The 22,405-nt window shown below is 42.3% G+C and overlaps 1 protein-coding gene across 1 annotated transcript in view; it reads left to right on the top strand.

The window, feature by feature from the left end:
- The window catches only part of CALCR (calcitonin receptor), a gene marked incomplete at its 3' end in the record, with an annotated part of 55,962 nt that overhangs the window by 11,443 nt on the left and 22,114 nt on the right, over window positions 1-22,405 (top strand). Inside the window, exons 3-6 of the mRNA XM_010295827.1 lie at window positions 1,179-1,289; window positions 11,203-11,315; window positions 14,296-14,387; window positions 21,633-21,759. Coding sequence (XP_010294129.1) covers window positions 1,179-1,289; window positions 11,203-11,315; window positions 14,296-14,387; window positions 21,633-21,759 — 443 coding nt within the window. The remainder of the gene's footprint in view (window positions 1-1,178; window positions 1,290-11,202; window positions 11,316-14,295; window positions 14,388-21,632; window positions 21,760-22,405) is intronic.

The following is a 22,405-nucleotide window of genomic DNA, read 5'->3' as shown; positions in this document are numbered from 1 at the left end:
TAAAAATAGTTATTGGTGCAAATTTGAACAATTCAGATGTCTTTTTACAGCTTGCTTGCTTCAGTAAGAAAGCTTATCTGTAGATTATTTCAAAAGCACCAGAAGCAATTAGCTGCCCATCTTTTATTACCTTTAAATGATTATTAGGTGCCTTCCATATGATTCTTTCCAAAATAACCTAGATCATCACAGCAGCAATTCTGAAACTCCCTTGGGACCAGAGCAAAAAAGGCAAGACGTATCTTCTCACTGTATTTCCCTTTAACCTGATGGTCATGATGATAAATACCTTTTCTGCAACACAAACTGATTTTAAATAGAAAATAACTAAGAAGTATAGGGGTTTTTTAATGCGTTACTTGAATAAACCACAATGAGTCAGGAAATCCTGTTACAGCAAGGGGTCTTTTAGCACAATTTCTGTGGACCATAGTACAGAACATCTCTGTCACTGGAATCAAGAATGATCTGTGTTCTGCCTCCCTAGTATAGCCATCATTTCTGGGGCTGGGAACAGTCCTTGTAAGGGACGGGGCCGCGACAGTGCTGCCTTCCCAGAAGGGGCATGATAAGGGCAGGATCACAGCATCCCTACCCAGACAACATCAGCAGGCAGAGCTTGCCTGTTACAGATCGGTCTTGCACCTACTTCACTGGATCTGTAGTTACGTCACCTGTCTCTAGCACTGAACATTGCAAGAGCCTTACAGGGACCTGTCTCTGCAAATGTTGCTTTTAGCTGGGACATCCCTGCAAGCCCTTCCTACCTTTACATTTCAAAGCCTTGATATTCAGACCTGCTGAAGAGCAGAATGTGAAATGAAAAGCGGGTGTCTATAAGGTCTTTGGGTACCACTAGTGTACATGCTTCGGGGTAAGGGCAGAAGGAGGATCAAAAAGAGGAATTTTTAGGATCAGACCCTACATTCAAAGTTCAGTTTGACAGGCTTTAAAACATCACTTTCCAGTAAAATGAACATCACTAACAACAGGTCAGCAAAAATGAGTACCTTGTAGCACCTGAATGCCACTCAGAGTGTAGCAATAACAAGGGGTTTTATTGCAAGGAGAAAACTCGATTATCTGCAGACGGCAATATTCCTTGAAAGGCTAGAACAGAGCAGGTTCAGGAGTGACTGTGTGTTGAATTAACTACTGCCTTTCTCTTAAATGACCAGGTCTGTTCTGCAACCGAACCTGGGATGGCTGGCTGTGCTGGGACGACACACCTGCTGGAAGAATCACTGCTCAGAATTGTCCAGATTATTTTCCAGACTTTGATCCAACTGGTACAGTATTTCTTTTAATCATCTTACCTTCCAAAGGTAGTCTTCGAAACATTCATGCCATTGAGTAGAAGCATGTTTCCAGTGCCATTTTTGCATCCTTGTGGGATCTCAGATAGTTTGGCTGAAATTAAAATATATCAAGCTTTTGGGTTGCCTAATTTATATATTTTAATTTTAAAAATATTTTATATGTATTTATATTTTTGTAAATATAACCCATGGATTTATGGAACTTAATTTATGAAAATATTTACTACTTAGTTATAATATCAAAATATTCTTAATGCCTCATTCTGAGTTTTTATAATGAAAAGAAAATGCATTAAATATTCTTTGGTCAGTTTTTATTGGAAAATACCATTTTACGGCAGAAGATGAGCAAAAATAATGTTCTTTCAGTCTCCAAGTTTCAGTTGTTCATTGAATTCTTCATGCAAATACTAGCAGCCATGCAGTCTAAGAGAAGTAATTCAAGAACATTTAAAAGGACAAATGAAAGGAAAACTGAAGGACAGAAGTATTGCTAAATTGATATGAGGAAATATTGGTCACAAGTATAACTCCATGTGGTAGGTTGACTTTGACTGGAGGCCAGGTGCCCACCAAAGCCACTCTATCACTTCCTCACTGCAACTGGAAAGGGAAGAGAAAATATAATGAGAAGCTCGTGAGCCGAGATCAGGCCAGGGAGAGATCAGTCAGCAGTTACCGTCACGGGCAAAACAGACTCAACTTGGGGAAATTAGTTCAATTTATCGCCAATCAAAAGCAGAGCAGGGTAATGAGAAATAAAACCAAATCTTAAAACACATCCCCCACACCCCTCCCTTCTTCCCAGGCTCAACTTTGCCCCTGATTTCTCTACCACCTGCCCCTTGAGTGGCACAGGGGGACGGGGAATGGGGGTTGTGGTCAGTTCATCACACCTTGATTCTGCCTCTCCTTCCTCCTCAAGGGGAAGACTCCTCACACTCTTGTGTGGGGTCCCTCCCACGGGAGACAGTCCTCCACAAACTTCTCCAAAATGAGTCCTCATGGGCTGCAGTTCTTCACGAACTGGTCCAGCCTGGGTCCCTTCCACGGGGTGCTGTCCTTCAGAAACAGGCTGCTCCAGTGTGGGTCCCCCACGGGGTCACAAGTCCTGCCAGCAATCCTGCTCCAGCCTGGGCTCCTCTCTCCTCGGGTCCACAGGTCCTGCCAGGAACCTGCTTCAGCGTGGGCTTCCCACGGGGTCACAACCTTCTTCAGACATCCACCTGCTTTGGTGTGCGGTCCTCCATGAGCTGCAGGTGGATATCTGCTCCACCATGGAGGTCCATGGGCTGCAGGGGGACAGCCTGCCTCACCATGGTCTCTACCACGGGCTGCAGGGGAATCTCTGCTCCAGCGCCTGGAGCACCTCCTGCCCCTCCTTCCTCACTGACCTGGGTGTCTGCAGAATTTTTTCTCTCATGTATTCTCACTCCTCTCTCCAGCTGCAAATGCTGCCTACCATTTTTTTTCCCTCTTTCTTAAATATGCTATGCCAGAGGCGCTACCACTGTCGTTGATTGGCTTGGCCTTGGCCAGCGGTGGATCCATCTTGGAGCCAGCTGGCATTGGCTCCATTGAATGCAGAGGAAGCTTCTAGCAGCTTCTCACAGAAGCCAACCCTGCAACCGCCACCACTACCAAAACCTTGCCACACAACCCAATAACTCCACAAAGAGTATTGTTTGAAGAAAGACACAGCTGTGTGTTCCACACTCAGGACATGTTGCTTATAGGTGGTGCTTGATGCCACAGTGTGCTAAATCCAGCATAGACACAGTGTACCAATTGCAATTAAAAACTGTGAAACTAAACATTTGGGTGGGATGGTATAAAAATCTAAAAATTTTCAACAAGGTTAAACCAAAATGTATGTGCCCAACGGAAAAGTAAGGAAACAGACTATTGCATAGCTGTGAATTAATTGCCCAGTACCATTAGCTAAAACTATTGTTAGCTAAAACAATTGAGCTTGTTGCCTATTTAGAAACAGAAGTGTTTCCAGGCTGAATGCCAGAGAATCCCATTTGCAGTAGCAGCCAGATTGATTGATATTTCTGTTCTTTATAAATCAAGCTAACCATGATTAGAGAATTCACCCAGCAAGTGGGAAAATTCCAATGCCAGCCTCAGTCTGAGAGGATTCAAACCTGCATCCTAACTTGGACAGAGGAACTCTTTCCAGTGGAAGTAGGCATTGGACAGAACAGATTGAAGAATTTGTGTGCCTGGAAAGTGAGCTCATGTGGCAGTGTGACTGTCAACCTCTTGTGGGAATACCCTGAGACCTACCCCACAAATCTTTACAGCAGCTTACGTCCCTGAGGCACATAACAAGCACCAAATTGCAAAGTCTTGTAACATTTTTTGCTTTCGAACACACTTATTTTTGACCTCTTTTCAGTACAGACTACGATTTCTGTCATAGTTTTCAAGGAGAAGTCTTGCAGCAGGGTCACAGTCATGGCTAGTCATTAGATTAGGCTGAGGAGCTGAGACCCTCCACTGGAGGGGCACCTTCAGCCTTGGTCTCCCTCTCCGTGGACAAGTGCTTCAACCATTAGGCTATTTGCACAAAAGGTGCCAGAAGAGCATTTTAAAAGAATTGGCCAAATTTGGTTCCGTTCCCATGTTCAGGAGAGATCAAGGCTCTGGCTCCTGAGGTTGCACAAGCCTTTTCCTACATGCATGACAGAGGCGCCTCTGGGATGGGGTCTGTACCTGCTGCTTAGGCCCCCATTTTCTTCATCCCCATGTGGCAACAGCCCCTTTCATAAATAGGACTATTTACTACAAGGCTTCTGCTTTCCCTGCTTCCACAGTTTTCATAGAAAAAAAAATAGTGTCACTAACAGTCCTAGTTTATGTATACTCCATGCGCTGTTCAGCTAATACCTGCAAAAGTGGGTGTTGGGCAGCCCTGTGATCACAGAAGTCTCACCATGACTCGAGGTCCTCATCCCTCAGGGCGTGGGGGTGATTACAGAGCCACTCTCCTGCTCACTCCCAAGCCACCTATTCCCAGGTTTTCCACTTGCCTGCTTGTCTCCAGTGACTTGTTTGGAACTAATTGCTCCGCTACAACAGCACTCTTCAAAGTAATACTTGGCACCATCCACGGAGAAGCACCTCACTCACTTATTAATGCTTATTGGCACCAAGGTCTGTGGCTCATACAACTGATTGCAAATCACTCCTGAATGTACAGATGTGTGCGGCAGAGTCTGGTCCACAGTGTGTGCATACTGTGGTTACTCTTTCTGCTGCGCTTTAAAACTTGCAGATCTGGGAATTTTTTGTATTCCTGTTCTCTGTACACAGCCATAGGAGGAAAAGCCTCCTCCAGTAATTAATTTCCTGCTGTTCAATCTCTGCTGTCCTGTTTAGGAACAATACCTGTGGTCTTCTGGACTTAGTATTTTCACCTGGTACATCTCTCTTCTCCTTGTCAGCACCTCTGTCAGCCTCTTTGCCTGCATCCTGGTCCGTCGACAGTTTCCCTGGCTCGGCAGCAGCTCAGCATCTCCTGATGCATCTCATCTTTCCTAGCGTAGCTGTTGAGCTCCCCAGCATGTATTACAGGTGCGGCATCGAGCCAGCAGGTAGCCAGCCTTTGCTTTACAGGTGGATGATTGTCACACCGGAACTTAATAAAGTAGGAGGGAGACAAGAAGTCGTGGGGGTGACAAGAAGTCTTTCAACTGCTAATGGAAGTGGCTGCCACTTAGAGGTAGCCAAAAAGCACAGGTTCAGCTGTCCTGAGAAGTTTGTCAGGTTTTGTGTCACAAGTCATTATTTCCTTTGGTAACTTATGCCTGTTAAACAAAATACAGCTAGATTTTCTGCTGAGAAACAGAAAATTCATCCTAAAGAACAATGATTTCACAAGATGAGAACTGCAGTGCCTGTCAGATTTCGTTCCCATTAAGTCTCTGTGATATCAAACTACCTCAGCATGTATTTTACATGTGCAAGTAACCCCATGGACTTTTGAAATGAGTATGTGCTGCTTTGGGCTGCGCTGAGATCTGCAGAACAACTGTGTATCAGCCCACTGATGGCTAAGTTACTTTAGTTTGAGGCCATGTATAGCTTTGAGTCCTGGAATAAAATGATGTCATTCAGCTTTCTTTTTGTGCTTTGATACTTACATCATTCATAACTGGAAAAGTGAAACATTATCTGGCAACACAGGATCGGATCCTCCTCCCATCTGCACCATGCGTGGGTGCTGCATACCAGGTCTCTATATCTGAACTCCCAACAACATTCAGCATCAATGCCACGAAGAAATTGCTAGAGTGTGTTAGAAAAGTAAATAAAATGAAATTATGTTCTGGAGAAAAAGGCCCAGAAGCAAAACACTGGAGAACACACTCAGTGCTCCATTCATTTGCTGTCTGCCAACTTCACAGCTAACTACCAGATGTAGTCCCACTTACTTTACTGAACTTACATCAGTTCATACTAGATAGAAATCTGTGTTCTGAAAGACAGAAGGACCACTGTGATAATCTAGCCTGTTCAGTTAGCTAGGGCCTCCCATACCTCTTTCCTCACTTGAGGATGCTCTACCCTGTGAAAGGAAATGAGTATCTTAAAGCTAACAGACAAACAGAAACCCCTCTCTACAAGCTGTGACAATTTTGTCCTTTTCAATAAACAACTGTTGCCTCCTGTAGCAATCTCTTTCTCACAGTGACCATCACGCGCAATGTGATAATGCATAAAACCAAATCAATTTGTCTGGAAAACATATTCAGACCTATGGCTTTAACTTCAGTGACAGCAGGAAATTCATTGTCTCATCCACTCCTGACTGTGAAGCTCTGAGCAGGGATGAGTTTTATACTCCCCTATTGAGGCAACATGCACAGTTTGTCTTGAATTTTATTTTATATTCATATTTTATCCAGGTTAATCTTTGGTGTAATCCCTTTGAAATAGTTCCAGCTCACACTGAAATTGCTAGGAATTGAATTTGATAGGAATGTAGTACGTAATTCATGTTGGTAATATACTTGCTAATAAAAAAAAAAGGAAATTTATTGTGTTTATAATGGCCTTCCAGCAAGGCAGATTTACTGGGGCAGCAGAAAGAGCAAAGCATTGCCCTGTGCCGTGCACAGGCTGATGGCTTTGTGGCAGGGGAGTGTTTTATTTCCCACCTCATTCTCCCTGCACGATGTGTTTGGTCAGGATTAATTTGGTGCAGTCACATAGCAATGGAGCTGAATGTGCAAGCTGCGCTGTGGCAGCCATAGCCTTTCATTTCATTCCCTTTCCTCTTTGGCGATGAGCAGTGGTTAAGAGCAGTAGCCACCCCAGCAGGGAGCAAGCCCAGCCCAACTTTGTGATTCAAGGCTGCCTTTAGCAAAACTCCACTCAGTTCTCCACCGTGTTGGGTTTCTCTCTTTGGTTCCATTTTGTAAACCAGTTACTCGTAACTCTTCATGTGGCTCCAAGAGCAAAGTTTCTAGGAGTGCAATTTGGAAACAAATCCATATGTATCCATAAGCAATTACCTCAGATGACCATTAAAGTGTTGTTAGCTCTCACAGCTGAGGAACGTGGAAGTACAGCCCTGCCTTCCTGCTCTGACACTGTCTAGAGGGAGCGAGGTCCCCTTGCTCTGGAGCGTGGATCACGGCAGCGGAGGGGACAGAGGCACTGCGGTGTTTGTACTCTCTGCAGCTCTCTTCTTGTGCCATGCTGAGGTCTCTGAATTGCTTTGTTTCTCTTATAAAATATCTTTAGAGAAATAGAGATAAATTCTCCACGCAGGGGAAGGGGGAACAGACTGAATAGCTCTTGCAGACCCTCGTGGGTTTACCAGCTGTGACGCCTGTGACCACAAGGGACTGGGTTTGAGGGACACAGCACACCCTTCTCACAGCTGGCAACATGCACGAAGCATTCAGCTGAGTAGGTTGCCAAACTGACAAGAGCAGTCATTGCAGATGAGAAGCCACGGCCCTCCACAAACCAGAGAGGGAGGGAGACCTTCCTGGTCGCTTCCGGCTCCTTCCACCCCCCTGGCTCCTGGCAGGCAGGGAGGCCACTTCCTCAGGCATCCCCTAATTCAAGCACCTTCCCAACCACGGTCCGCTCCCCCGCATACCCAGTCCGTCATGTGCTCCTTCCCTCCCTGCCCTGTGCTTCGGCGTGGCGACGTGCCGGCGCTCACGGCGGGCAAGGAGCAGCACCCTCGGTAGGCCCGAGCCCCAGGGACCCGCTGGAGCACCCTGAGCAGAGGAGGGAGGGCTGGGCCTGGGAGAGCCCTTCTCCTGCTGCCACAGATGCAGGTTTCCTGACTGCCGAAAAAAGCCAGCTCTGTACTTCTGCTGGTCCTATTTTCCTGTCTTGAACTGATAGAATTTAGGCAGTGTTGAATAAAACAAACCTGAATTCTTTGTCCAGCTGCTTCTTTTCCTCCTACCCTTCTGTATATTTCTGTCCTGCTTCTTAGCAAGCTCGCCAGCTGTATTTTAAAAATCAATTCTTACCCCCACAGTGGACAATATGACTTTATTATACAGATTCCAATTCTGCTGACTGAGGCATTCTGCTGTTAGTGATACCTCTTCACTCATTAGGACACTGAAACTGAGGGTTTTTTAGGGTCTCCATTGTATTATATCAGATGATATTTTCATTTTTAAAAAATTTTCGTCTAGGAGACTTTACTGAGGATTTAAGTAAATCAGACATGATACATCAGTTATTCCCTCATCTGCAAAGCTAAGCACTACACAGGTCTATCCAAACAATGGCAAAGAATCCAACGTCTGGTATGTGTGAGCATGCACTGCAATAGAGGAAAACTTCTTTCTACTTCCAGCTTATAACTCAACAGTAAATAAAAAAATGGTGTTGACTCCTTTAACATCTGCTAGCTATAGAATTGCTCTAATTGTAGAAAAACTGATTGATAGTGCTGTCATGTTTGTTCCAGAGTTATTGGGTTAAGATACTTTTTACATATAGAAGACTGAGTTGTTTTTATGAAGATACGATACATAAAGGCACTATTGCTAGCACAAGCAATACCACATGCAAAAATAGTAATACTGGCTAATCTTTTTAGACACTTCACTACTTGTGAAACTGCCCTCATGGACAAGATTTATCTTATCCAATTTTCCCAGGCAGCTCTTGAAGTGTCTGTCTCTCTAAGCTAACTACAGAGAGCCTGCACAACTGCCTCTGAATTGTGTAACTCGGAGGTTGCTAAAGTCAGGTGAGACCAATCCCACAGAATGTCGCTGTTCCTCCGCTTTGAATAATGGGATACCAAAGCGGTGCCCTAGCCAAGCTGATACGGTACAGACAGAGCCTAAAAAATTAGTCTTTACATAGTATTTGAACAATCTTAAAGCACACACTTCCATTTTGCCTTGCTAATATTGCCTTACCCATCCTTACGCATTTGTGTATTATTTCTTCAGAGCTTACTAGATTCTTCTGGTTAGCACAAAAACCAAGACGTGCCCAGGTTCATAATCCCACACCTGCTACTGAGCCACAGTAGAATAACTTGCGGTACAACTTTGGTTGGGTTACAGACTCACAGCTTTATTTCTGTATGAAATCATAGATTTAGAAGAGATGTTTGACCTGTTTGAGTCACTGGGATGGGCAGTAGGGAGGTTTATCCCCCAGTCCCATATTCTGACAACGTCACAGCAAGAAATCTGTGGTCCATGGCCACTTCCAAACTAGGATCAGTTGTGTTTGTCTGCCTTCAAGGAAAAGTATGAGGCAACAGGTTTGTCTCTAACTTACAGAGGCCACACTAAACTTCGGCACAATGCCTACCTAGGCACTAAAGTACAAAGATGATAGATGATATTGCCATTATACTCTATAGCATATTAACAAAAGCCATGTACTTTGCAGAGTGCATGGGATAGTAGGTGCGATGTTTGTACACTGTGTTCCATGGTAGCATAACCATTAATCTTTTATCTCTGACTGAAAACTTTTTCCAGCTTTAAATAATATCTGGCAATGAGTACAATGGGAGCATTGCTACACAGGCAGTCTGAGATGATCTCCAAGCTGCAGCGATGGAAGGCAGAGATAACATGTACTGTTCCTCTTCGTGTTGTTGATGCACGTATTGATTTTCAACAAGTCCCCCAAAACAATGGTTTGAAACTCACAGTAATTTCAAAAGTATGCTGTCTTCTGGAGGACTGTGTATTTTTTTTTGCAATGGCATTAATGTATTTCTAGTCAGAGGAAGATAGCTCAGTCTATACAATCCTTACCGTGCCACTATGATCAATTGCTTTCCGTAGGGTATGTGGAGGGAATATGAATCTTCCAAATTAATAGAATCATTAATCATCAGAGCTGACTAAGAAAAATAAATGCAAATATCGAACACAAAAAATGAAGATGTGTATATTCAAATGGTAATTGGCTCTGTAAAAATATATTGACTGGACATGCTGATAACCTATGTATAAAGCAAATAAAATTACAAAGCTAGAATAGGCAAAGGGAAGTCAAGATAGACTTTTTCGACTATCTAAAAAGTCAGACTTTAAATACTGTGTTTTTTGTAAACAAACAGTTGTGTCACTACCTAAGAAAACATCAAATTATTTAAGTTTCTGATCTTACCCTGCCTTAATTACTTGGGCAAACCTTCCAGTGACTCCCATGTGGCTAATGCTTGAGGGAAGGCCAAAGGAACGAGTCCAAAAGTGGACAGGTGATTAGGAGCGACTGTCTGTGCCTCAGCGTCCAAGGTTTCCCAGGCAGAAACGTGAGCGTGGCTGGGAGGACACAGGCAGAGCTCAGATGTGCAGCTCCAGGCACTCCCCAGCACCGTACGGTGCCGAAGCCCTGACCGTGCCCCTGCCGCAGTCAAAGGGTGCGTGCGAAGGAGCAGGAGCCTGGAGAGCAATCCGTACGGCAGGGCTTTCGGGAAGGATGCCAGAGCCACCTGCAGTGCAGGAGCCAGCACCGGAGACACAGGTGGAGAAGCCAAACACACATCAGATTGTTTAAACAGAGAACTCTGCAGCTGTTTTAAATTAAACTGGACACTTGGGACCTGCGCCAAAACATTTGTGAGGCTGCTTCTCCCAGTGCCTGCATGCTTTGCAGCCTCAGAGGAAAGCGAGCAGTGCTCCCACTCGCCCCTGGCAGGATTTGGCCGGCACAGAGGCTGGGCAGGACTCTTCCACCCCTCTGTGTAAGCGCAGCGCTGGTGTCGGGGCTGTCACCATCGCCAGCACCCAGGCTCCGGTGTATATGCTGCTTGCTGTCCTTTCTCTACACAGTATTGTTAACTAATTATTTCCCTTGATACCTGAATCTCTCCTCGCAAGATTCAGTCCGCTAGCATCTGTGTATGGAAACCAGCATGTCCTGGCATGTGTCAGCTTTGAAAATAAAATGTTAGATTTGCGTGCGAGCCAGTGGGCGCATCCATTTTCCAACATCAATATTGCAGGTTCGGATGAGAACTAACATATGCAGACACCACTGTGTTTGCCTGCCTGTGCACACTTCCGTCAGGTTCAGCATCAGCACCTAACATTACTTTCTTTTCCATAAACAGCTTTCAACCACCTCTTCAGATGAATTGTTATCACATAAATAATTGCATCTGAATGAAGACTGGGTATATATACCTCACTGCATTCATTCAAGACAAGACAGATAAACAACAAGTATACCATCAGATAAATCTCTCAGAAAAAAAACAAAACGAAACAGACACATGTATATTAATTGCACAAGTTGAAAATACTTTGGATTTTGTTACACAGGCATTTTATTTCTAAACATAGAAATTCTTTTTTACAGATTTTTAAATGTGTAATGGGCATATGCTAAAATAACCGTTATTGCAATTTATCATCAGAGAGGGCTTCAAAATACTGTGATGAAACTGGAAACTGGTTCCGCCATCCTGAGAGCAACCGAACTTGGTCCAACTATACTCTGTGCAACTCTTTCACCTCTGAAAAATTGAAGGTATGCTACAGTATAAAAAGGCAGTGATTACTTGGGAATGGTTTTGGGCTGGGCTAGCAGTAAGACACATAAGAGAGAGGTCAGAATAGTCCTCATCCTTTAGCTTTATTTATTGCAGAAGAATTTAATAGCATTCTCCTTGTGATTTTAGCTTATTAAAATTATTTGATGAGTGCTCAAACCTAAATATAGGTTTGCTATGGGGTGGATAGTTTAGTAACAATTCATGCAATATGTTTTGCACTGTTTTTCAAATGCATTTCTTAATTCCTATGATTTTCTCTGATTGTCCAGTAGTTATAAAATGATCCTTTAGGATTTCAATTTTGCTTTCTGTAATAAATATCTTCCAAGCTGTTGATGTTTTCTCTGCAGGGCTAGAAATACTAACGTAAGTTAAAATTCTTTTTCTTAAGGAAAGACTATCACCCTTTACTCAATCCTTTAAAAAGAAACATTTACGAAGGTACCATTAATCCAGAAAATCCTACAAGCCTGAACACATTTAACTTTAGCAGTTTGACTGAAGTCATTGAGACTATTTACAATAATGAATTAAGCATTTGCATCAATATTTCCAAAATCAAGTTGCTAAGCTGAAAGAGGAGAACTAAATATAAAAGCACCAAAAGAAACAAGGAGAGAGAAATCTGAGAAAAGCTTAAAAAAATTAAGTTAGGGAATCTCATGAAAATAAACGTATTTCTCAAATGCAAGTGGAGCTCCAGGAAAATCTGATTAAAGATTTGTGACAGAATAATTTGTGACTATTTGGAATTGGGGAAGGAAAAGAGTCAAAAAGCGATTTGATTTGGGATTTGTGTTGGAGGATCTTTTTTTATGCAGCCAAAAAGCAGTATGTGGTTATATTTAGTAATGATCCAGCCCAAAAGGCCTTGGAAAAGTCTACTGGACTAGGCAGGAGGTAAATTCTGAAAGTTTTTGCAGCATAAGGAGCCATCACGGTAAAATAGGACTCACCTATGTGACAAAGAGAGAATAATAGTAACAATCTGAGTTCACAGAGGTATTAAATGGAAGCACGGTAAAAATATATTTTTTCCAGATGTTGGCCCATGTAGGGAGGCAAAAAATGTAGCTCTGTTACCTATTAGCCATGCCTTCCAGAAGAACAATTTTGAACATCATTCAAGCAAAGTGCAGAGAGAACACAAAGGAAAATTATACGTACATCAAGATTCTTCTGAAACAAAAAATAATGGAAAATACAGAAAGAATCTATCTTTACAGAAATGCCAAGTTAGATTATGACCTTTAATCCAAGTCTTCAAAAACAGGAGTGAGCTCCATTCGTAGACTGTTTTCATGTACCTGTGGGTAATATAATTAACTGAGAAGGAGGTATTCTTATTAGAGAATTCTCCTTCCTCAAGTCAAGAATTTTAGGTGGACAAAAAAGAACATTTAAGTGTTTCTTTCAGAAGTTTTCTAAGACAAGGATGAAAAAAAAATCTGCACAGGCTAAAAATTTGGTGAGTCAGCGTGTTAAAAGTCCTATACATCAGAAGAGACATGACAGATGCCATTTCAAGGAGTGCAGAAATTAATAAAATAGTTCATTATTTGTTTGAAGTTAACTGGAAATGCCAATATGCTATACTTTGGAGACAGATCACTTACAAAAAATACTGCACTGACTTCTTGAAAAGCTGTCCTGCTATTTTGGTTCACTGTTGGTATACAAAATATGGATAGGCCTGTCTCAGATTTCATTGATAATAGTCAAAGTGAAAGCCCAGTTATCTGTTCATGCATACTGGCTTCACAGCACTGTGAGACCATCTAGTTGCCCAAGAGCAAGGTTCACACCAGTGTGAAACAGAATTAGTCTCAGGGTGTGCAGTTCTAGTGTGGTAGGAGTTGAGGACAGTTTTCATCTGCTGCTTTCATGACTTTGTAGGTCTTAATCAAAAGCCCCCTCTGACTTCTCCTCTGCAAAGGGGAGAATTCCAATGTTGGTACCCACTTGTCACAACACAGCTACTCTACCTCAGTTATTTTAGTTGCCACCTTTGCACCTTTCCTAGCTCTGCCATGTCCATAAGGTGTGGAAACGAGAAACACATGCATTTAAGATGTGCGATGTAGATTTTAAACGGAGGCATAAGGATGTGTGCACCCTCAGTGCTTTCCTGGTGATATCCAACATTTTGTTGACTTTTTGTCTGTCGTTACATCCTAAGCCAATGATTCAGACAACCGGCCAGGATGCCTCCAAAATCTCCTTCCCGAGTCCGGTTTCCAGTTCTGAGTTCAGCATTTTGTAGGCAGGGTTTAGATCATTTGTCCTAGGTGTATCACCACACTTTTTTCTGTATTATAGCTCATAAGGCATTTTCTTGCTCCGTCAGTTGTGTGAGGCCTTTCTGGAGTCCCTTACTATTATCTGAAAGATCTAAGTATCATCTGGAAACTTAGAGATTTCTCTGCATCAGGTCACTGGTGAATATGTTGAACAAAAAGCCAGGCACAATACCAGTCCTGAGGGCACCTAACCACTGACTCATCTCCAAAAGTGACCATTAAGCTTTTGCTCCCTGGTGTTTAAGCTGCTTTCAAACCATAAAAGCTTTCTCCCAATCCTGAGGCAACCTATTTTCTTTAATAATTTTTTTGTGTGTGGAAACTTGTCATGGACTTTTTGAAAATTTGAATGTGTTATGTCTGCTGTGCTCTTCTAGAGCTCGGGAAAGTTAGTGACATATAGTGTGAGCAGTTACTCCAGTTACTTCAGTGCAGGAGAAACAGATCGACTCACGTAAGAAACACTTGTCTCATCTTTAGACCATGAGTCATGCTATTTAATAGATTGCTGATGTTAAAAGTATAGTGAAAAAGAACATTTGAAAGAAAAGAAACACAAAATGGGAGGTTGATTTTGTATATTCTGCCTCAATGAGAAAAAACCTAAGTGCCTGCAAATTGTTCATGTTTGCCTTTTCTTTTTGTTAAATTGCAGATGGCATTCATACTTTATTATATGGCGATCGTTGGCCACGCTTTGTCTATAACATCCCTGTTGATTTCCTTGGCAATTTTCTTCTATTTCAAGTAAGTGTTTCTTACAGACACTCTCTTCTTTCCCTGAGGGATCTCAAGCGGTAACCAAAGAAAAGCTTGGAAAGGGGACATGGCAGCGAGAAACAGCTCTTCTGAGTGCCTTTTTGTATAATCCTGGTAAAAAAGTCTGAGCACGGCGTCCTCTCACCAATAGGACATCTCCCAGTGTGTGTGTAGCTGAGATCATGCTGTTAGATTTATTGAGACTGGTGTAAAAGTGCAGCCCGTAAGGAAATGGTGTAACTGGGGATTCGGTAAAGCCCTTCATTTACCAGTTGCCTATAGTCCCTTGAAGGGCATGTCCAGCCCCTGGAAGGTGCAGTGACTGCACAGGGCAGTGGCTTGGAGGCTCCAGCTCCTGAAGGACAGGAACACCTTCATCCAATGCTGAAGGACTGAGCTACTGACTTGAGTAGGTGCTTACAGTGCTCGGCACTAAGCGTGAATCTGACACTAGTGTGTAGCCTGTCATCAGCATTTAAAAGGGAAAACAGTGATGTGCTGCATCAGAACTTTAAAGGAGACTAAACTGATATTCACTGAAAGCATTGCAGCTACTGTATGGCAACTTAACTAGAGCATTTAAATCTTGTCCTTTAGTGAGCCTGTCTTTATAACTATTTATTATAATGTGTTTGCAGTGAAGGAGCAGAGGGAGCTCAGATTTGCTGTCAGACATGTAGTCACAGCAATCAGTAGTGAAGGGCTATCTGGGAACAGCCTTTGGTTTTTAGCTCAGGGAAATGGTAAGCACTAGAAGACGTCAAAGGCACTAGGGAAAATCTTAAAGAATAAACAATGTACAAGATCCTGAGCTATTGTACATCTGGAGCTATGATGACTTGCGTAAGCTATATTCTTCTAGCTTTTAAGCAATCTTTTTAAGATATTTCACTTTCATAACTTGCTATAAACTACAAACTTCCCGGACTAATAGTACACTCAGAAATCAGGATTCTAATGTCCATTCACAGACACTTTGATGAAACAGAATGATACATCCAGTATAATGACACCAAATGGGATGGTGTCTTACTGATTTCAGCAAATGTGCTTCAGTTGCTTGTAATCAGATAGCCAGGCCATCAGTTCATGACCAGAGACAGGGAAATGCTCACCATCAGTAGAGTCTATCTGGAGATCACTGCAAGGTAATCTAAAAGGCCAGGTAAAGTTTTCCAGCTTTACCTGGATAAAGGCTTTCAAGGATGCAAAGTATTCCCCACACTGCACACTGGGAAACAAAGTAAGAGTAACAGAAACAATTACAGATGCTTCTGAATAAATAATACACACAGTTATAACCTCATGGACTTTTGTTGTCAAAAAACTTACCTCATCCAAGAATACTGCAAAACCCCAAACTGAAGAATGCAGTATTCTTTGAGCCATCAAGAATACAAGGAAAATGGAACACAAAAAAATCTTTTTTTCTTCACAAGCTTCTTTACAGAGTTTAAGAAAGAATAGCTGCACAACAATGGTAACCTGTAGTAATTAAAAGTCCATCACTGTTGTCATTGTAAGAGTATACTGTTTTAAGTTTGTAATTTAGCCTGCAAAAACTTATTTCAAACTAAAATTATGCCAGAACACAAATAGGCCTGTGTAAGAGCATTAGTAAGATTCTTTCTACATGAATGTCAACAGATCCGAGCCCTTTATTAGCATCCAAAATACATTTTTTTGTTTCTTTATCATCATCCTCATAGAAGGATAAATTCTATTCTTTTGGATATTCATTAGTCTGTTTCAGCAGCTCAAAGACATATGCGGAATCCAGAAGTGCAGAATACTTCTAGGGATTAATTATCTTTCCAGTAGACAGATAAAGAGCTTGACTTTTATATACAGGTCAGAAATTATCATTTGATTTAATTTGGTTGATGTTTCTGGAAAAATGAAAGACAAAAATAAGCCCTCAAATCTCCAAACTGAAATTTAACAAATACATCAAATGCATTTTTTTCAGATCTTAGTGACCAAAATGGTAACTGTGAATTATGAGCAGGTTCTAAATTAATAACTTCCCACTGATGCCATATCATCAATGTATATATGCCTTATTTTCAAAAAGACCAGGATTCATTCTCTGTAGAACCTTTGTTTTCCAAAGCAGTTTTTCACACTGAAATTTCCAAGTCTGAAAAGGGAAAAATTGGACAATTTTTCTATTCCTTTATTTTGCAGCCTTAAGTTAAACCAAAGGGTATTTCTGTAAACATTCAGCTATTCCTTTTTGTCACCTGTAAGGCCAAGGAATCGTAATGAAGTACACCCACTACATTTTCTATCAATCATGACCATTTAGTTTCAAACATTTACTATGACCCTTTTAGTACTGAGTTTTTATGTGTCTAATCTAACTGTTGTTTGTTAAATGTCTTGGAATTGGTAAACTCAATGTTCTGCAATGTAAGTGAAAAACTTCAGTGTGACGTGACAAACTTTACATGCTGGATTGTGAGATATCATCAACTTCATTATCTGAATTTGTCAGATGTGGGCTTTTGGCCATAAATACACGTGAAGATTTGTAGAATCCATCAGTACATAGCAAAGACAAAATTCCAGCTTACACATGCATAGTAATTGCATAAATTTGGGAATTAAAAGAACCCCTTGCTGAACCCCCACCTCTACTGCATGAGGGATGGTTGCCTTGCTCTAAAAATCAGCAGTGAAAGGTGCTCCACAAAACCCCAGATACGTCGTGCCAGTGCTTAAATCAGTTCTAGCCTCAGAGTCCCTGTACTATTTAACCTAAATCTTACATGAGGCACCTTAACCTATTTCTCATCCCAATTTTGATCTATATGTACTACATATCTATGGATATGTTCAGGCTGTGTGCCTTCTAACAGTCATTTTCTTATGCAAATCTTCTCCCTGGTTACTTCATCTGCTGCTGGTCCCTGGAAAGGTACACCGTGGATGAAGGTGTCCATATAGGCTGGAAGAGGGTATGCTTAGTAAATTGGGAGGCCAGAAGAAGCTGGCATAAATCTCAGGGCTATACAGTCTGTGCCTTAACTGTCAGACAGGAAAGGTAGTAAAAGAACAAGCCCCCAACATCACCACCACCAAGGGTGAGTCTAGGAAACGTAGGAAAATGAAATGGTTGGGCTTTGCATAGACTATAAGAGTCAGTAAGATTACAAACTCAGAATAGGCGATCCAAAATACAGATTGTGAATTCTGCTAATTTCCAGAGAGGCAGTTTGATGAGTGACTGTGATGACGTGCAGTAATCAGATACAGAGAGCTAGAAACTCTGCCCTATAAACTGATGAATTCCCTTCTCATCTATTTAAAGATAAAGAGCACAAAACTGCAGCCACAGTAATGCTTTAAGAAACCTGGGAAGAGCACAGTTTAATCCTATTTGGAATCCTATGCCCAGACTTCAGAGTTCTTTGGGACAGTAAAGATAAGATCTGGTTAAATTGGCTGCCCAAAATGGACCAAGAAGGGGATTCCTTGCAGCGAAAGAGGCAGGATCAGGCAGTCTGACTCACTCCTGCTCTGCGTCATGGACAACGCACGATCCTGACCTGTCCCAGGCCATGCTGAAAGACTCATCTTTGCAGCAGCCTTCCAGACAGTAACACACCTCCTCTTTTTTTTCCTCTTCCACTTCTCCTTCCCCTTCCATGACTCATACATGACACAAAGGTTAGAGGAAGAAGTAGAGAAAGGAATTAAAATAAAGTGCTGCAAAATGGGAGGACAAAGAGGAAACCAAACTATGAAAGTGAGAAGAAAGCTGTATGGGAGCAGGGTTCATGTTACCTTCAGTTTTCTATCATCTGGCTATGACAGCGACACATTATTTGATCTTCAATAGAAGGCAAGCTGTCAATCGGAGAGTCAGTCAGCAAGAGATGGTTGCGGGGCCATATAATAGCCTTTAGCTGTAGAGGCAGCAACAAACAGCTTGCAGAGGTTGCTGTTTCCCACACATAAGTCTTTCCTGGCAGAGATTTATTTTCCTTTCAGTTTTGGATATCAAGATTCATAATGATCCGGCATCACAGATGTTGCAGTACTTTTGGAAGGGAATACTGAATCAGTAGTGATGAGCATCAGTAAGCAATACTAACTCATAACAGGAGACAGCGTATTCATAAAGTAGCGTGTCTAACAGTTACATGCATCTTCATCACATTATTGCAATATTTTTATAATTGCAAACCCCATGATCTTATATGATAAAACACAAAAGAAAAAAGGGACTCCTAGCTCCAAATGACTTCCAACTGAATTATTAAAACAAAGACATTTGTATAAAGACAGATGGGGAGTTCAATAAGTCTAGATTTGCCAGAATAATAGATGGTGTGTTGTGAATGCACCTGTAGTCTAACTGTTGCCAAGGCTTTTAAAGATAGTTGAAGGATAATGGGTGGAAGGATAATTTGGTGAAATTTGTTTGGAGTTTTCCTCAGGGGTAAGGGAGAGCATGGTAGAAAGCATGAAAATATGAAAACTAAACAAGTGGATTGGAAATGGAAAATAACTGGCTGGGAGTGAAAATCAGTGTTCTCGATATTCATGAATGAGAAGAACTGACAGATTCATAGCACAGACCTATCAAGAAAATAATGCTAAAAGCTCCTTTGAAGTCAAAATATCCTAGATGCAGTAAAAAGTGGAGATAGGAACTCAAAAGTAAGGGTGACTCTGTGAGTAGATAGGAGGACCTATCTCTGTCAAAGGAAATGTAGGAGACATAGGATAGATGTGAAACACAGGTGAACCACAAGGAAACAGGAGACTCTGAAACTCTGAGACACAACTGATAGAGGCATAGTGACACAAAAAACTCACAAGTTTTAAACTATAATAACTGGCTTAGTGATGCCTTCTTCCATACTGATTAATGAAGCAGAGTAGGGGGCATACAGAAAGATGGGTGGGGGGTGACAAGGAGCCTTCAAACACACCACAAAGGAATTATTAGGAAATCAGGAAGAGAGCTAAGAGAGGTCAGAGAAAGAGAAGATTACAGATGATTGTCAAAAACAGCAGAGAGGATGGATCAAGTATGGGTTTTGATTTTGCTAGAATGTTCTCCTCTCTGTGTGGACCGAGTCAGGCAGGTGCTGATGCCATTTTAATGGCAAACACTGAAGGTCAAATTAAAAAGTGGGAGTGTGGAAATACACATTTAATGATCCAGCTGGGTCTTTAACATGAAAGCTGGAGTCAAGGAAAGAAGGTGAGGAATACTGAGAGGAAAGTAGGAGAGCAATGCAGGAGGTAAACTGGGAGAGAAAGGCAGGCAGGGAAAGGAGCTTAGACAGCAGATGAAGGAAACATGCGGTGAAGGACAGTCCAATTTAATAGAGGAGTAAGTCTGGCAAAAGTCAAGAAGAGCAGTGAGGAAGGACAAGAATGGGAGTGGAGGCACATGTACCTGGCAGAGATTGTCACAAAAGACTGTCTCTCTGTACCGGTGGCCATGTAGAGAGGCAGCTGGAGACACAAGGTTCTGCATTTCTGTGGCCAGGCGCTGAAGAGATTTCTCTAAGCAAAAGGGAAAAGTTTATTTCAGGACTCCAGGAGAAAGACAGAGGGAGATGGGCACATGAGAGTGTCCCAAAAGAAGTGAGGTCAGTGGCACAGGCAAAGTATAGTGATGGAGAATGGGGAGAAAGGAAGAAACAGGACTAGATAAATACCACCAGAGCTTAGGAGCAGAAAAGGAACATTAGGCTGGATTTGTGATGGGGGCAAATACAGGTGGAGTAAGCACAAGAACACAGCGTAGAAAAATAGGTCCAAAGAATGGTCTGTTTTGCCCAATATCCTGCCCTACAGTGGATCAAACTGACAGTGCGCCTAGCCCCGTATCTGGAGCTCAACATTTGCCACTAGCTGATGATAAATGAAGAATATATAATCAGGGCAAGTGTAAAGAGATACTCATTCTTAGCCCCCAGGACCTACATCTCATGGACATCCTGAACCAAAGAAGGTGTCTTGGTAAATAAAGAGGTCAACAAAAGTGGTGAGCATTGCAGGATGATGATGACTATAGCCAGAAAGAAGACCTCAAGCTGAAGGAAGAATTCCATCCAATGACTCAGAAAATAGGTGTAAGGAGAATCAAGAATAAGTGGCAGGTGACCAAGGAACTAAAAACAGAAAATAAGTAAATGGACAAAGGAGCAAAAGAAGCAGAAAAGAGTTCAGCTGGTTAGACTAGGTCTCTGTTTTTAAAGAAAGTGCATCCTGTGTTAGACGGCACACACAGAGCATCAGAAAGTCACAGCCTGTGCTCCGTTCCGAACTGCCAAAGACTCCAAGTGCCGAGGAGGAGGCTTGCCTCAATGAGACAGCAATACTTGCGCTTAGCTATTTTTTACCTACCAGTTTTGCCTGCTTGCTCTCAGTGATCACTGACTACAGACATCACAGCATTATCTGACAACTCCACGACTGCCTTTCTGCAATCACCTCCTGCCAGCTCTGGGTGTTTTTCTCTGCATCAGGGGTCGCCGAGGAGGTGCCCTGAGGATTTGGGCGTGAATTAGAAAGGGGAGATGGTTCAGGTCTGAAACTGCAGTGATGATTCGGTTGCACAAGAATCCCGTGAACTTCTCTTGTGAAATTCTGCTACCCACAATAGCAGAAATCCTACCCCCCCCAAAATCAACTTGTTTTCCTTCTGAGCAGGAAAACAACCTCTTCTGGTTTGGGATCTCATCTGGAGTTAGAAACATGCAGGATACCAACCCAAATCCCCCTGTAATTTAAGGGGATTCCTGCCCAAAGTTCCCACCACTAATTCATAAAGTAACAAATAATTTTCATTTGAATATTTGAGAAATTGAGTCTCCAGGGAACGGTTACTTATAAAGCACTATTCCTGATATTCATTACTTGTATGAATACTTGTATGAATACTTACATTGTATTACTTGCATCTGAATTCTCAGGGTTCTGCTTCACCACTTAATATCACAATTACCATGAAATAAAGAAAGGCATCAAGGGCTGAGAATGTAGCTGGATGGCTCTTTACAACATGGTCTAAAAAGCGTGTGGTACTAAACAGGTGTAAAAACAAAACCAAATATCTGTCAGAGGCTATGGCTGCAATGCAAGGCATGTATTTTCCAATTAGGCCTTGCCAAAAGGCATTCTTGAGAGACTGCTGCCAGAAAGAGCTTGTTAAAGTGACATCAGAAGAAAAATACTAATTTACAATGTGTGCTACATATTTTTCAGGAGCCTCAGCTGTCAAAGGATAACACTGCATAAGAATTTATTTTTTTCTTACGTGCTGAACTCCATGTTTACAATTGCCCACCTCATTGCTGTTGTGCCTAACCCGGGACTTGTAAAAAGGGATCCCGTAAGTACTGCATGACTCCTCTCCATCGTAACACCCAAGTAAAATTACGACGGCCATGCCGAAACCAGACACTCCCACCCACCGGTTAATGACAGCTGACTGGTAAAACGCACACAGAGGGTCAGATTCTGAGAATTTCACTCAACCTTGCTCAGACCTTTCACCGAGCAATAAAATTTTTTGGATTTGGTACAAGAGGGAGAAGCCAGCCCATCTGTATAAATGTGTGTCAGATCCTCACTGCTCTTGGTACTACCTACCTGACATTTTCCAAAAAAGCCCCTGAGGGTCAGGTGCTCTTGGTGGCCATCCATCCTGTCTCACTGACACACACGCTGGGGAGGGGCAGGGATGGAGAGGGATACGACTTTTATCAAAATCCCCTCCCAAAGATCTGTTTGCTGCATTTTCTTTCTTGGGAGGTGGTAAATCAAAGCAATAGCTTGCTTCACTGCTCTTAGGTAGTGACACAAATTGTGCCAGCCCCTCAGCTGATAAATATGTACGGCAGATCTCAGTCCCCCAGCTCTGACCTTGCTCTCTAACAAACAGAGCAATTGCATTGTGCTTGCCATCGCTACAGCAGTTCCGGCTGATGGGAAATTAATGCAAGCCTGGGAATCTCTCAAGTTATGTCACAACACTG

Source organism: Phaethon lepturus, unplaced genomic scaffold, assembly GCF_000687285.1.
Source record: "Phaethon lepturus isolate BGI_N335 unplaced genomic scaffold, ASM68728v1 scaffold12091, whole genome shotgun sequence".
NCBI classification, from domain to species: Eukaryota; Metazoa; Chordata; class Aves; order Phaethontiformes; family Phaethontidae; genus Phaethon; species Phaethon lepturus.
This window is presented reverse-complemented; position numbering and strand designations above follow the sequence as displayed.